General features: G+C 41.9%; 1 protein-coding gene and 1 non-coding gene across 9 annotated transcripts in view; one reads left to right on the top strand and one right to left on the bottom strand.

The window, feature by feature from the left end:
• The window catches only part of CDKL1 (cyclin dependent kinase like 1), a 50,987-nt gene that overhangs the window by 8,725 nt on the left and 25,441 nt on the right, over positions 1 to 16,821 (bottom strand). For all 8 annotated transcript variants that reach the window (XR_012507531.1, XM_074365560.1, XM_074365561.1 and 5 more), the window contains exons 4-7: positions 6,938 to 7,010; positions 4,438 to 4,528; positions 3,671 to 3,871; positions 1,145 to 1,227 (exon numbers count right to left, since the gene is read on the bottom strand). Coding sequence is in view for 7 of the 8 variants with exons in the window: in XM_074365560.1 (XP_074221661.1) it covers positions 1,145 to 1,227; positions 3,671 to 3,871; positions 4,438 to 4,528; positions 6,938 to 7,010 (448 nt within the window). In the remaining variant the exon portion in view is untranslated. The remainder of the gene's footprint in view (positions 1 to 1,144; positions 1,228 to 3,670; positions 3,872 to 4,437; positions 4,529 to 6,937; positions 7,011 to 16,821) is intronic.
• TRNAT-AGU (transfer RNA threonine (anticodon AGU)) lies at positions 403 to 476 on the top strand. Its single transcript has one exon. It is a non-coding gene; the product is annotated as a tRNA-Thr (tRNA).

Genomic DNA, 16,821 nt, shown 5'->3' with positions numbered 1-16,821 from the left:
AGACATTCAGAAATCTTAAAAAACCATAAAGAAAGAAACAAATCATCCCACCCCAAAGAGACATTCACTGTTAATATTTTGGTATATATCCTTGCTGCCATTTATTTCACAAATGTAAAAATCTTTGCATGATTTTCCAGAGGTTGTCACATTATATTTAGACATGTAAATATATGTATTGGGCATTTATTTATTAAATATATTAAAATTATGTCAAATTATAAGTATTATTTTATATTAAGCAATATGTTGCAGACTTTTTTTCAGGTGATTACATATACAGTTATTTTTACTGGCTATGTGGGATTTCTGTTGTAAGGATATACCATAACTTATTTAATTAATCCCCTACTGATAGGACACTGAAGGAAATGATTTCTATTAAAGAATGCCATACCTGAGGGAGAGTATAGCTCAAGTGGTAGAGCGCATGCTTAGTATGCATGAGGTCCTGGGTTCAATCCCCAGTACCTCCTCTAAAAATAAACCTAATTACCTCCCTCCCCTGCAAAAAAAAAAAAAAAAGTATTCCGTACCTTTATGCCCTTGTCTAATGGTTTCATTGGAAGAAATTCTTAAAAGTGGGTTAGGAAATGCACATTTTAAATTTTTTCAATTTTTGAAAAATGAGTGTTTTTCCCACATTGGACATAGAGGGAGGTACCAGAGTGAGGTTGGCCAAGCAGGTTCATTACCGTTTTCCCCCATGGCCTGGGGGTGAGAGCACGGCAGGGTATGGGATTTGGATAGTGCCCGCTTTTCCTGGATGAGTCATTGTCTAAAAGTTGACTGGCTCTGAGCTACTTAGCTTCAACTGCTAAAAAGGATGAAGGGCAGGTGAGGCCGGGGCAGGCAGCTCCACATTCCTGTCCCATACACTGGCAAAGGTCTGCTATCAGCAGCCTTTAAATTAGCAGTAAAGGCCAGGGTCTTGCTTGCCAACTTGCCCCAATTTTCCTTTTTACTCTTAGACTGCTTTTCCAGGGCAGAGTGGACCATGGGGCTCAGGCAGGGGACTAACTATGAAAACCTAGTTAGCGTGCAACTCCCCATGGACAACCATCCAGTGAGAACCATCACCACTTAAACACCCCGGTAACCTTCACTCTGACATGCAGAGCTCTTTCCAAAATGGATCACTCACCATATCCTCAGGGTCTGGAATTTTTACGCCACTGAAGTACTGATTCGTGCTAAATACTTGCTGGTGCCTAGGAATGAGATCTCCTTTGGACAAGAAGAAACAAGGAGGTAAAATTAGATCAGTTAGCAAGCACTGCTCTGTGGTTTTCCTCTATCGGTGCTGTGTCCATCAGTGCCTACACCGACCAAGGCTGAGTCTGCTTCTCCAGTCAGAGGGGAAGGCACTGAGGGAACCCCAGCAACCTGCACGGAGACCCACAGTGGGCTAAGTCTATGTAGGGAACCAGGGAGACGTGCGAGGAAGGTGAAGACTGCAAGGTTCTCTTAAGGGCTCACAAAGTGTTTGAGGAATACAAACTAAACAACTCAGAAGCATACACACACATGCACGCACGCACACACAAATAAAATAATGCCTTTTTAAAAATAGCAAAAATGCAGCAACCACAAATCAACATCATATTCACTGAATACTGATGGGTCAAGATAAAACTGTATTGGACGCACTTAGAACAGTGCCTGACACACAGCAAGCACTCAGTAAATATTTGGGGAAGGAAGGAAGGAGGAAGGAAGGGAAGGAGGAAAGGAAGGCAGGCGGGCATGGAAGATCCAGCTAGAAGGAATAGGTTTCCAAATTGGAACCACCTTTACATGTTTCACTGGTGATTGCTTGGAAATCCTATTGTATATACTGTTTAGAAGCACTGATGATGTGAAGTAATGAAACAAAAGGAGCAATTCTATATTCTGGGGAATTATGTGAGGCTTACCCTGTCCACATGTCAGCCAAGCCAGCTAAACTCACCCTCGTGTATAGTTCCAGGGATATTACGTTTGAAGAGGAATTTTTTATTTCTTTTGTGTGTGTGTGTTGGGGGGTAATTGTTTATTTATTTATTTACTATTTTTAGAGGAGGTACTGGGGATTGAACCCGGGACCTCATGCTTGCCAAGCATCCACTCTACCACTTGAGCTATACCTCCCCCTGAAGAGGAATTTTGTTCAGAGAATATACAGAGATACTCAAAAGGTGCCCTTGGGGCACACCCCAGCCCACTTCGCAGAGCAGAATGAACAACAAAAATCTCCCAATCAGGGCACCAGAAATGCTGCCATTGGACTCGGTTAGAGTTCCTTATCTCAGGGTAACAGTTATCTAATTTTACCAGTTTGTTTTGGAACTTTACCTCTCACTAAAATCCAAAAGCTGCTTTCCCCATTTTGGATGAGCAGCCAAAATGTGCTCTCTAAAGCCTCCCCCAGGTCTCAGTGAGCGTCCTTACGAGCGAGTACAGTGCCTGTACCTTAACAACCTTCTCCTATCAGAGAGCTGGGGGGAGCACAGAGAGGGTGCCCTAAAATCACCGGGAAAACACTGCAAAGGAAAGCTGAGTGCCCCTGGAAGGGCTCCAAGGTGACTTCTATGTCACTCACAAAAGCTACCAGCAAGTATCTATTGCCTCCTCCAAGAAGATGCTGGTGGAGGATAAATAGAAGTAAACACATGATCTCACCCCGAGGTAGCTTACAGTATCTCTAGGAAAATGCAAGTACAAGACATGGTGATAACAAATGCCACAAGAGTTTCGAGACGGAAGTCTGCTTTAAAATGGGAGTTGTCTCAGGCATAGAAAACAAACTAAACTTAGGGTTACCAGAGCAGGAAGAGGTTGGGGAGGGGAGTTCGAGATTTGCAGGTACTAACTACTATATATAAAAGAGATAAACAAGTTTCTACTATATAGCACAGGGAACTATATTCAGTATCTTGTAATAACTTATGATGAAAAAGAATATGAAAACAAATACATGTATGTATATGTACGACTGAAACATTATGCTGTGCACCAGAAACTGACACATTATAAACTGACGATATTTCGATTAAAACCAAATAAATAAACTGGGACTCGTAGCTAAACACCTTGACTTCTGAAGGGGATCACTGATCATCAATCTTTTCCTCTGTCCCTCTCCTGCCCTCTCTTCTCCTCCCCACCTCCCCTAAGAGTAGATACAAAGGAATGGACTTTGGGGTGGAAAGTAAAACAAGAAGGGTGGCATCAGAATAGCCTTTCTTCCTGACACTTAGCAGGTTGAGCATCTTCTCTATAGCGTCTGAATAATCCGAACTAGCCTGGCCGGCTGGAGTCAAGGACATCCAGAGGATGAATTACCACAATGAAACAAAACACAAGAGCATCCTGTAAACTGCCAGGCCCTTATGGAAATGTATGTTTTTACTGTTGTTATGATCATTATTTGGAGTTTAACTTGATCCAAACTATGCTGAAGAGAGAATCTTACGTCTTTTTGGACAATTGGTACAGACTCAACATTGTTGATTCTTTTTATTAAAACAAACACAGATACCTTTCATGGAGCCCTTTCAATGAGACTGAGAGTCTTCCTCTTTCGTCACAGTACAGGGCACCAGGTGAGACTAGGAATTTGGCTCTGCCCTGCACAGACATGGGTCAAACTATCCAGTTTCCCAAAAAGTGGGACAAAAACACCACTTACCCAGAGTTTTCCTAATCAGATAGAGCTGATCCACATCTGATTTTCCTGGCCACAGGGGCACCCCTGACAGCAGCTCAGCAAAGACACAGCCAATTGCCCAAACATCTACCGGGGGGCCGTACTGTGTGTCCCCCACCAGGAGCTCCGGGGAGCGGTACCACCTGGTAGCCACGTAGTCTGTGTAGTAGTCACTCGGTCCAGCTGGCCAGTGGTGCGACACGGAACAGAGAGAGAGCAACGCCAGTGAGAAATCAAAACTGAGAGGGAGACCTGAGGAATCAAGCTCATGCCCCGTCTGTGGCTTTTCTAAATCAGCGGTTCGCAATACTGGTTGCACATTAAAATCACTTGGAATAGAGTATTTTTTAAATTACTGCTGTTTGGGCCCCACTCCAGTCCAATTAAACCAGAATCCCTGGAGGGGTATCAGTGTAGTTTTTATAGTCAGAGTTTATAGTTTCCCAGATGATTCTGATCTGCACCCAAAGTTGAAAACGACTCTTCTAAAAAGTACTATTTTAGGGGGAAAAAAAAAAGGTAGAAATCAGGAGGGTAACGTACTTTTTAATAAGCACTTTACTGTGGTAGAATTTATATACAGCATACATTTTTAAACCACTGTATGGCTACATGTTTTCAATAATTGCAGAATTGTAATTTATAGCAAACTATGCCCTAAATATCCAAAAACTAGCTTTCTATAGCATTTATCGTATAAAGAATCTTTCTGGCTTTGACATTTAACTAAAGAAATCTTCAATACTCACTCAAAAGCCGAGCGAATCCAAAGTCACAAAGCTTAATCACTGAATGTTTTGTGATAAGGATGTTTTCCGGCTTCACATCTCTATGTATGCACTAGTCACAAAAATCAAACCAAAAGAGATTATAAAGGAGCAACTATAACATATGGGCTAAATAAAACATGAATATTTAGCAAATATTTGAGGAATCATTTGAACATCTCTCACTGACCTTTTGGATAACAGGCTACAAAACAGCAGCCAGACACAAACCTAGTACCATGGCTGTCAGAGCCTGAACTGGCCCACATTCCTGAAGGGCCCCCGAGGGACCAACAAGTGTGAAAGGAAAAGTGAAAGAAGGGTGGCCAGATAAACAATAAATACTGTTCTTAGTGTAACTACATCCCATGCAGTATTTGGGACATATTTATACTAAAATATTGTGACTGTTTATCTTAAATTCAAATTTAACTGGGTGTCCTATTTAATCTGGCTGCCTTTAGGTGACTGGGAAGATGTTAAAAGGATCTGGGTGAGGCCTGCATCATGGTCGCAAGAGCTGCAAATTGGTGCATAAGCAGAATTCACAATCCAGCTGTTTAACTGAGAACAGAACACACTCCATCTGGTAAACAGGACAAGCCCTGGGCCTGCTGAGATAAGCTGGGGCAGAGAAGGGCGGGCAGCAGGCTCCGGCCAAGAGACCTCCCTTCCCGCTCTGACATTCGCTCTGACATTCATCCCCACAAGATAAACAAACGTAGGCAGCGCTCACCCTCTGGGGAGTCGCTAGATGTCAGCTCCATCCCACACACATCAAGTCTTACTGCTGCCTCCGCCCCACGGGATGCAGCCCCCGCCGCCCCGTAGTTTAGACACAAATCACCTGTGGTTTCCAAACCGCAGCTGACATTGTTTACTAGCGGGCCCTTAGAGGAATGTGGAAGAATCTTCACATTTTCTTATTAAGTAACAATTTTGCGGGGACAAGCAACAAATCAACAACCTAATTAACAATCACATAAAAACAACAGTTGGGTCAAAATACTGTTCAGGTTCCTAACAATCTTCCCTTCTTCCAAGCCTTTTCCACTCTGGAGAAGAATGCTGGCTCCTTCTGCCATCGGACAGGCCCTCGGAGGCTTGCCACCCACACCCCGGGGGGGGGGGGTTCTTGACTTTCTAGAACCTGGAGAGAGGACAGAGGTCCCTCTTGGGCCTGGCCTAGTTCTCACTCCAATGGACCTTCAGGGTGAGAGCTCTGCGTCAGTGTTTCCCCACGGGTATTTATTATTCTGGAAGCGTTTGGGGAGACAATTTCTGAATTACTGTGTTATAGTCTAGCTGGTTCTCAGCAATTAATGGCCCTGAGATCTCCACTCTTTTACCACTGGCTTCCTATATTACTATAAATGGGTACACCCTTGACTATCATGCTGACAGATGGCCAGAAGTACTCGTAAGCAAGAAAGAGCTCCTATTCTGTTCTAAGAATTCTTTACAAGTTTCTGCAACCCTCCCCCCATGCACATGTGGCCAAACAGCTTCAGGGGTTCTCCAGGGAACTGTGGTATGCGTTATATTTGTTCTTAGTGTCTCTGCTTTTCCCCACCAGGGACTTTCTGTAGTCTCTCCTGCTCTCCCAACATAAAACTCACTCTCAGGAAACCACCAATCCTCACTCGCAGAAAAGGGCAACACGTGTAAGGGGTCCACGCTCCCTGGTAAACGTGCATTTGGACAAGGATCGTAGCCTTCAGCTAGGTGGACAAGTGCTAGCTACTCTCACATTTAATTCTGGGAAGGCAGCTTCAGGAAAAAAAAAATCATTTAGAACAGTGAGAGGAAGGGGATTCAGCCCCACCAGCTAAACTGAGCCCGGCAGTTGTTAGGACAACGACTAGGGTGGTGAAATTGCCCTTGAGGCCAGATTGAAGCTCTGATATTGGAGTCTGGCTTCTGGGTGCAGGCAGCAGGCAGTGTTGTACTGGAGGGAGCAGCAAGTTTCCTGGCATCTGTTGAGTCACATCACCTGGGCAGCGGTCCACTGTGCCTTCCCCTAGGCCTAGCAGAGGCCCAGTGTTCGAGGTTTCCACTGGCTGCTTCGTTGCAGACTGGGCGCTCCTGTCTCACCAAGGCAGGCACTAGCACATGTGCGTTGCATGTGGACTCCACCTACTGCAACTCAACATGCACAAGTCACCTGAGGTTCCCCAACCCAACTGCAGAGTATTTCAGGCCAACACCAACTGCACGTGAGTGGAACTCTACCTTAAATCTGAGTCGTTTCTAATCACTGTAAATATAACCACTTTCTTAAAATCATACAGATGCACCTTTAAAACCTGAACAAAAAGGAACAGCTAGGTTGGCATTTTTAGCTTCGACTTACCCCAACGAGGCTTAAGAAGATTTGGGTGAAAAATTCTATCCACAAAACTATGATATAAACTTTGTTCAAAGGCTCCCCTTCAGCTTCAGGGCAGCCTTCTGATTTTTAGAGGGAGAGCATGAGACTTACGTTGTGTTTATGGCAAAAATTTACAGCTTGTAATGTCTGCCAAGTTATGCTCTTCACGAGATGTGCTGGTACCCTAGTAAAAAAAAAAAAAAGAAGAGGAAGCAACACAGACACATTCTTTAGTGTTGCCATGGAATTCATGGAAAGTAAACCAAGACAGGCTTAAGCAGTGAAAAATCCTAGGTGACACACAGTCATCTAACTCGCGGCACCGGCATTCCAAGGAGTAAAGAGCGTGTGATTGAAACATCGCTGAAGTCCAGGGACAGCAAGGTCACAGCAATGCTAGCTAACGTCTCTGTCTAGAGGGAGGGCCCATGAGACCCACAGGCATTTTAACAAGTACTCGTGCCCACCTGGAACATCTGGGACACCTCTGGGAACTGCCTGGTAACTGGGGCTCCATTTCTATAGGGAGCTTTTCACTGATGCGAAGCGAGTAAACGTCGAGCATAAAAGACGCTGTTTATTCTTTCAAGTTGCCCCAGCTGATTGCCTTGAAGCAGAACTCGTTTTCCACAGATGGGCACCTGGTTTCTTCAGGCTCCCTAGGCAGCATTATTTTTTTTTTAAGGTAATGAAGATTTTACTGCAGGTAAGGAAGAGGTTTAGACTGCGCACCATGCAACAAAGTTCCTGCAATTCAACGCCCACATAGGCATCTTGGTTCCTTCCTCACACTGCTCCTCTGTGGTGGCCAGCCGCCTCCTGCTCACATCTTCCTGCCGTGTCCCCATCACAGCATCTAAACCTTATGCCACTGTTCCCAGCTCTGCCTCCCTGACTCTAAGCTTACATCACCAGGGCAACCAGTGGCCTCAGCAGATCCTTTGTGCAACTCAAAAAACACCTCCTCCTCTGAAAGCATTTTTTTAAAAAAAATATTAGGCCATAAGCAAAATGAACTACAGAGTACATTTATTTTCAGAGACACCCCGCCCCCCACCAGTTGGACTTATTATTTTTACGAATCAAACGTTAAACAACATTGTTGTGGTCCTCAGCCAGAACAAGTAAGTACACCAGGGAGGAAACTCTTGAGTATTTGTGTCAAGGTGACCCAAAAAAGTCACTTCCAGCCTCTGGGAGGGGCTCTGAGGCCACTGTTGTCGCAGGCCAGATGTTCAGGAAATCCTGCCAAGCAGATAAGAGGATGCTGGAACAGTGGGACAATGTGGAGGAAATGAAGAGGCCACTTCCAGGAAGAAGAGCTGGGACATTCCTGGCCTGAAGGAACTTTTCTCTAAATTCTCTTCCTTATTCTAGTGGCACGAGTGCCAAAAAAACCTCACCTGTCTCGAAAGAAGGCCTAGAAAAATACAACACAGAAGAAGAAATTTCAGGGAAAGTACTTCCCCCCGGCCTCCACCTTTTTCCAGAAAAGATTTTGATTATTTAATGAATTAAGTATTAATGTAAGATTATTCAGTACCAGGCAATTTTGACCTCTAAGAACACTTCCCAAAAGAAATTACGCAAAAGGAGCATTTAAAAGTAAATTATAAAAGCATTAGTGAATGCTCCTCTAAGGCTGAGCACAGTTACACAATTCTCAAAAGCAAAAACTCCGTATGAGCTACCTACTGTCATCTTAGGTTGGCTACTCACTTCATTTCTTTCTTTTTTTTTAACTGAAAATTTTCTAAGTTTTTTTTTAAGTATAGTTGATTTACAATGTTGTTAGTGTCAGGTGTACACTGTGATTCAGTTATATATATATAAATCTATTCTTTTTCAGATTATTTTCCATTATAGGTAATTATAAGGTATTGAATGTAGTTCCCTGTGATATACAGTCGGACCTATTGTTTATCTAGTTTATATATAGTAGTGTGTAGATATCTGTTAATCCCAAACTCCTAATTTACCCCTCCCTGCCCCCTTTCCCCTTTGGTAACCATAAGTTTGTTTTTTTTTTCCATGTCAGTGAGTCTATTTCTGATTTGTAAATAAAATTTGTTATCTTTTTTAGATTCCACATATAAGTGATATCGTATGATAGCTGTCTTTCTCTGACTTACTTCACTTCATATGATAATTTCTAGGTCCATCCATGTTCCTGCAAGTGACATTATTTCATTCTTTTTTATGGCTGAATTATTCCATTGTATAAATATACCACATGTTCTTTATCCAGTCATCTATTGATGGACATTTAGGTTGCTTCCATGTCTTGGCTATTGTAAACAGTGCTGCTATGAACACTGGGGTACATGTATCTTTTTCAGTTAGAGTTTTCTCCGGATATATGCCCAAGTCACTTCACTTCTTTATTCCTCTGTTTCTTCTCTGGAATGCCAGGGCCTCAGAACCTATCTCTAAGATCCTTCTTAGCTGATGATGATAGAAGCTGAGCTTTTCACCGTTGGAGAAGGGAGTTACATATACGGAAAGGAAGAAAAAGAGAATCTATTCCATGGTGTTGTATTATGGCTGAATACACAGGTCTGCACAGAGGGTGCTGTGCTGGAAAGGGTGCTATCTTATACAGGTGCCCCAGAAAGCTTCTCTGCTTAAGACGACATCTGACGTAGTGGTGAAGGTGATTAGAAGCGGCCAGAGTGGGGCTATATTTTAAAAACAGTCTTTTGGATTTTCTGAGAGACTGGATGTGAGAGGCAGAGAGGAATCAAGGAATGATACCAAGGTTTTAGCTTGAGAAGCTGGTTCCTGGTAGGGCCCTTTACTGTGGAGAATGATGGGGGAGGAGCTGGTTTCAGGGAGGAGAGGGTGGATTGGTTGACATGTGTCTCATTCGTACAAGGGAAGACTCTGGGAAGAGAGTTCTGAATTCAGAAAGAAGGTCCAGCTGGAAATATACACCTGGGAAGCATAAGCAAATTGATGGCATTTAGAGCCTTAGGACCAAACGAAGCCACCTGAGGAGTGAATACAGAAAAAGGAGAGAATGTCAAGCCTCAAGGCCCGGCAGCATGTAGAGATCAGGAGACTGGGGTTGAGCACCACGTGAACTAAGAGGACACTCAGAGGAACACAGTGTTACTGAAGCCAACGGACAAAAGCATCTCAAAGGACTTCTGGGCTAAGATGGTGGGTTGACCACACCCATCTAATTTCACCTCCTCCTAAGGCCTGACTAGAACTACACAGAAGGTAAAGAGAAATACGAGACATGATCGCACCCTCTGGCAGCTTGCAGTATCTTTGGCAAGACAAGACGTGGTGAGAGCAGGTGAGAGCCACAGCGGTTCCTCTGGACCCCCTGGGCTGTGGCTCAGCTCAGCAGAGGCACTCCTTTGGGGATGGGGGAATGGAATTTGTCCTCCGTTGGTGGGAAGAGGGGGGAAGTGCACTGCTGGGCCCTCCACCAGCGTGACCTCACAGAGTTCTTCCTGCCTGCTTTGGGGATTTCATCCCCAGGAATGTGTAAGATTCCCAAGTGTTTGGCTCCAAGGAGGAGTGAGGGACTGTCATTAGAAATGTCTGCGGTCTGGATGTCTGTGTGACTGTACTGTCTCTTTAACCAGTTGGAGAAGGATATGCGTGGCCACAATAAGTAAGTAAACCCAGAGGAAGGAAGACAGAAGATCCAGAGAGTAGTGAAACCAACCAGAGAGGAATGCAGAGGGGATTCCAAGGATGACAGCAAAGGGAAGTCCCAGGAGGACAGCTGGTCGGCTGCCTGAAGTACAACCAGCCAGACAGACAGACAATGGGGGTCTAACGGCAGGCCGTCACCAAGGGGGAGAAAAGGAACTAACGGATTACCTGATGTGATTATCCTGTGGGAAAGTATGCTGAGAGGCTATTAAAAACAGTGGGGGCAAGTTAGCAATAGGGTTGAATAATAAGCAAGTTTAAGCACGGCAAATATTAATTTGCAGAAAAAGCACAAAAAGAAACCCTAGTATGGTAAAATGCTCAACTAGTAATAGTTACATAGGCATGCTAATGGAAACGGTGAATACTGAATTAATAAAATTTTAATGCAACTGTTTGGTGGGGAGAAGTAAGGGGAAGCAGAGGAAATGATGGTGTAAGAGCTAAAGCCTCCTTTATCATAACAGGAAGTTTGTAGATAATGTCTAAAAATTAATACATCAAGAAATAGCGGTATGTCACTCTTTGTTACACTCTGTGGCTAGGTTTAATTTGCTAAGGATTTGAGCACCTAAGTTCAGGAGGGATATTCATCTGTCATTTTCTTTTCTTGAAATGTCCTTGTCTAGTTTGGTATCAGGCTCTACTGGCCTCATAAAATGATTTGGGAAATGTTTCTTCTTCCTATATTTTCTGAAAGAGTTTGTGTAGGATTGCTGTCTTCCTTATATGTTTGATGGAATTCATTCATCATATATTTTAATAATAGGCACCAAAGTGGTATAACTATATGGAAAATATATATATAAATCCATATCATTGGTGATAAGGTAGATTTGTTCAGTTTGGCAAACCTTATGAGCCAATAATCCCATTTTGAGAACTTCTAAAGAAAAAGTGCAAAAGAAGAAAAATCTATTTGTAGGAAGATTTTGATAGCAGAATCATTTATCAGGCAAAATATTGGAGACAGCCTCAATGTTCAACAACGGAGGAATAGTTAGAGGGTAATATAACTAGATGTAATATCTTATAGTTATTAATAATGGATCTAAAAATTATATGTAGAAATGCATATGAAAGAATAAGAATTGGGGCGGCAATCAGTCATCCCATCACAGCAACACTGAGAATGTGGTGCTTTGTTTGGAAGGACAACGGGCAAGGTTGGCTCCTTTTACAATGGTTTCTCGGCTTGCCGATGCAGACACTTAATTTTGTCAGCACACCAAGACAGTATCCATTTCAAAAGGGCAGGTGAATATTAAACAAATTTACTAGCCTGATATATAAAACCAGAAAGCCAATTTCTTCATCCATGTTCAAATTCTGAGTGCCAGTTTATGCTCTCCTGGTAGGCAATTCTGTAAAGAAAGTCAAGTTATAATCAGAATGGTGTTTGGTGAGCAAAGAGTCAGAATGAGAAAAAGTACATAATTTGACTGGTTATTGCCTTTAGGATGAGATGGCTTAATTGCACCCGTCTCCAAATCAGGAAAGTCTTGTCCTTAGATAAAATGCACACCATCAGTCAATCTAATCAGCCCCATAGCCATCCTATCTCTTTCAGAGTTCTTTGCATATCTCTGCCCTGATGCATGATGTGCTGGTTTCACAAAATAACACTCAGAAAGCAGTCTTCTGTCTCTCCAAGTTTTGGGAAGGATGGATTGTGACCCTAAATGTCCTGATAACAAAATTGAAATGAACAGAGAAACATAAACAACTGCTGTGTGAAAGTGAAGAGATCAAATGATTTTGAAATCTTCCTTCAGAAATAAGAGATGACGAAGAAAGAACATGGATCCCTTCCCAGTGTTCTCAATACAGCAGCGGTCCTGTCCACCACTCATCTAATATTTGTCACATTACCAGAGCCACACAAGCAACATCCATCAAAGCTTCATTTCTACACAAGGCTACAGCAAAGATGGGGATGAAAGGCCTGGCCAGGCTTTTGTAGAAATAATACATTCTTAGGCATTTATCCTAGAAATATTTACGCAAGTGGTTGTTCACTGTAGCCTTGTTAGTAATAGTGAAAAACTAAAGGCAATCTAAATATTTACCAATGGGGGAATTGAATAAAGAAATCATGGTATATTTGCACAATGGAATTCCATACAACCATTTAAAAAATACAAAAGTAGGTATGTATGACTAGGGAGACAGCTCCCAAATATACTTTAAAAATGAAGAACAGTTTAGAGAACACTCTCTTTAAATATATATATGCATAGAAAAGTAATTAGAAAGCAGTTTCTCAAACTGTTAATTTTACTTCTATATGTTTCTGTGTCACTTGAAACATTTTTACAACAAACAATATATCACTTTTAATCTAAAAAAGATTTTTAGGGTTAAAAAAAGTGATTTTTAGGGTTTTATAAAAGTTCTGGAAATCCATTGTCAGAAACTGAACGTTTTAGGTGATACCTTTTACCCACCAGATGTTCTCTGAACGCACTACAAGAATCAGAAGAGGAATTACTGGTAGTGGAATCTGCACAGGAGAAAATGGGTGAAAGTACTGTGTCTGGCTGCACTTACTCAGGGGCAGAAAAGTGAGGAGAGAACACCTGAACCAGCTGTTTTCGAAACCTTGACAAAGGAGACACCAGTAGTTTATAGAATAGTAAGTACAAAGCATATTAAGTCCTACAGAAGATAAAGAATGTGAATATGCTTGTTTGAGAGTGAACATAAGCCATACGAACACAGCACTGAGAATTATATTGGGCAACATATTTATGCCACTGTAGCAGGATACATTACCTTTGGTCATAAACTTGCTTGTTAGTAATGAATAAATGTGAAAGTTCTCCAAAAGCTTTCCAAAGGAGTTCGACAAGTTACAAACATATTAATAAAAGGATGAATTAGTATCCATTTCAGATTCAAAGTAGAGCCAAGTCTTTGAATCTGATTTAGCAACAGCTATTTTTCGTAGTTAAAACATTGCCATGGTAATAAATGGAGAACGGAGAAAATATCTTAAAAAAGAAAAATAGCTATAACAAGCATAACTCAGAGATAATCACTATTAAAATGTGCATTTTAACGACTTTTCTTTATTTTCTACCTATATATAAATTCTATGAAAATGAAATATGTATTTTTATTATAGCATCACTTTTTTTCATTTTGCAATCGCTCATGCACATTCTTCTGTCGATGTTTGTTTTATCTTACAAGCATGATTCTTAGCAGCTCCACTGTATTCCACTGTAAAGACATACTATAATTTACTAAACCAAGCCTCTATCATTGGACATTTCTGTTGTTTCCAATTTTTTCACTATAAGCAACGTTTTAACAATAAACACTTTTAGAACTAAATCTTTACACATATACTTAATTATTTTCTTGTGGTAAATTATCAGAAGTAGACCCATTGCCAAATTGCCAAATTGTCCTCTGGACAGGTTGCTCTAGCAGTGTATTGATAATTTCTGTTGACAATATTAGGGTTTAGAAAATTTTAATCAAACTATTTAAAAATGAAAAATAAAACACTGTTATGATTACTTTTCTTTAAAATCATCTTGTAAGTATCAATCTATTGGTCTCCTGACTCAGTCATTCCACAAAAAGTACGGGGTATGTCCCAAGTGCCAAGAATGAAGCTGGAAGATACTGAGGATACACAGGTGAGGAAGGTACAGCTCTTGGCCTTGAAGATTTTCTAGTTTAGTGTGCAAATATAAATAATCCCAGAAGATGTAAAGGACACCAGAGGAAGGGACTCCTGACTCTCCTAAGGTAGGCATCACAAGGAGGTCACATTTAGGCTGTAGCTAAGTGCAAGCAGGAGTTTGCCAGGCAGAGTAGAGAAAGCAGGGCAGCCCAGGTGCCCTGAAGCCTAGAAGGCAGATGATTCTGTGGGATTGGAACCTGGTGGGAAATGGGGCGATCTTGCAGAGCAAGTGAGATCTCGTATCCCATGTAGAGGTTTTACCACACCAGGAAGCTTTGGGGAGCTATTAAAGGATTTATGTAGGGAAGTGGTATGATCCACTTTATATTTTAGAAATTTGTACCCAGAAATGTAGTGATTACAGGGTGTTCTTAGAGTAAATGTGCAAACCCAGGGAGGACCAACGTAGCTCCAGGCAGGGAAAACACCAGCATTAGCTCTGCCAATATTGTCTAACAGGTCAAATACGAAATTAAAGGAGAACCCAGAGTCTTCTGAGCTCCAGGGCATTAGATCATCAATTCATAACGCTATAGAGCTGGAAGTTCCCTTACCCTTTACCTGCTACTAAACTCTCATTTTTACAGGTGAGGACATCGGGAAGCAGCTTGCTACAGGTCTCAGATACTGACCCACATTTACTGGGAATGTACTTACAAAGTTCTATTTTATAGTATGAGATCTCTAAATTGAAAAAAAAAGTTTCCTATGAATTTCAAAGCTTTGGTTGACAGTTTAATAACATTTACTCCTTAAATGATGACAAGCAAAATTTTGAAATTGCATTTAAAATAGATCAGAGAATTGCCAAACAGTATAATGGAAAGTAACTTTTATTTTTAAAATACACAAACAAAAATCCTTAAGCTTAAAAATGAATGGATATGATCTGGTTTAGAATAAATCTTATTTTCAAACTTGCTCATTTATTACTGTTCCTTAAGTCAATCTTATCTTTGACAAACCATGACACATCATTTGGAAATGAAGTTGCTCGTATTTAACCACTCATATACGTCTGGTCTTTCCCTTCTCTGACCCACCTCCATATTAAAGCATTTTCTGGAACACATATAACAGATTTTAGCCAGTGGAATTAAAATTTAAAAATCTGCTTCCAAGACTCATCACTCCTCACCCTTTCTTTCCTTCTGCTTAAACTATATATGCTAAAAAAAGGACTAATTCCCAATTACTTACAACTCCCTACTAATCAGTGTTTCCAAGTGACCCTAACGTGATTAATCAAACTCCCTATAACACCTCCCAGTAACTTACACTAACAGGTTTCACTGAAATGTCACTTGCAAGCTGTCAAAGGGCCAACAAACATCAACATACTAAATGCTTTTGCCCTTGAACACATAATTTCTCTGTATCAATGACTTTCTGAAGGGAGGAAGGTGTCCATTCTCTTGGCTGTCTCTGGTTGTGTACATTAACAGGAAAAGCCTGTGCCACGGTCACTCACAAACCATAAGCCACTGTAATCCCATCTGCTCAGAGGTCACGGTGGATCATATATAACCACCACCACACAGCAAAGCAAGTCCTAGGGCAAGACTTGAAAAAGCCTCCGCCTCCAGCTACTGGAGTGTGAACGTAAGCCAGGATGGGGCGCCATGCCGTCATTCTGATCTACAGTGCACCGAGCATGCTGTCCCAGACAAAGCTGGGCTCCCCAGATCACTGCAAAAGAAGGAGTTGGGATATCCTTCCATGTTCGACCTCTCTTCTTACCTTTCAACTCAAAGGCCACCTCCTCTATGAAGTCTTCTTTGATTGACCCACTCTGAATTATCTCCCAGGGCCTTCTAATCATGTTACTCTCTCCCTCTGGTGCAGTGACTGGCTGCATTACCAGAGCTAAGAGCCAGTTAGAGTCTCCCACTGGACTTTTATGCAAATACTACCTTCCTCCAGAGCTTCCTTTCTTCTAGAATGGCTACATAGGTTGGCAAAAGCCTGCGGCCATGCTTTCTATTTCATATTTTTTCCTTCCACCACCTAGGGCGTTCTGCCTTAAAACACGCAGCAGAGGAGTGCCTGGGAGCCAAAATCCACCCTGCACTCTGCACACCCTGGCAAGGGGCTACCTTCAACCAGAGGGAGGGAATTCCCCTCCTTTTTTCAAACAAAGGCTCTGTCTGCTCACCAAGTCTTCTACTGCACACAAAGGCGTCACATACACTAGGGAGAGATGTGCAGTAAGATCAGCGGGGCCTCCCGGGTCACACTTGTCCTTCACGGTTACAGCCACCACCACATTCCTTTTCCACCTACACTGGCTTCAGTTAGGTTCTTGTCATTTGTAACCAACCAAACAAGTCCTGACCAATACAGCAGACCACACACCCAGACTGCTTTAGATGAAGCACCACGTTTGTGTTAGTCTTAAACTTCCTCTTGGCCATAGTCTTTGAACCCTTCCTTTCAATCTCCAAGTCCTCACATTTCCCTAGTCAGGCATGGAGTAACACAACCCTGCCTTTTCTTTCTTAAAGACCGAGAGAGCCTCTATCAGAGATAATGTGCTAAAGAAATCAAGTTAAACCTGATAACGCTGCTACTTCATGAAAATGATTAATTATGATCTCTTTCCCAACATTTTTAAAAATTATTTTTT

Source organism: Camelus bactrianus, chromosome 6, assembly GCF_048773025.1.
Source record: "Camelus bactrianus isolate YW-2024 breed Bactrian camel chromosome 6, ASM4877302v1, whole genome shotgun sequence".
NCBI lineage: Eukaryota > Metazoa > Chordata > Mammalia > Artiodactyla > Camelidae > Camelus > Camelus bactrianus.
This window is presented reverse-complemented; position numbering and strand designations above follow the sequence as displayed.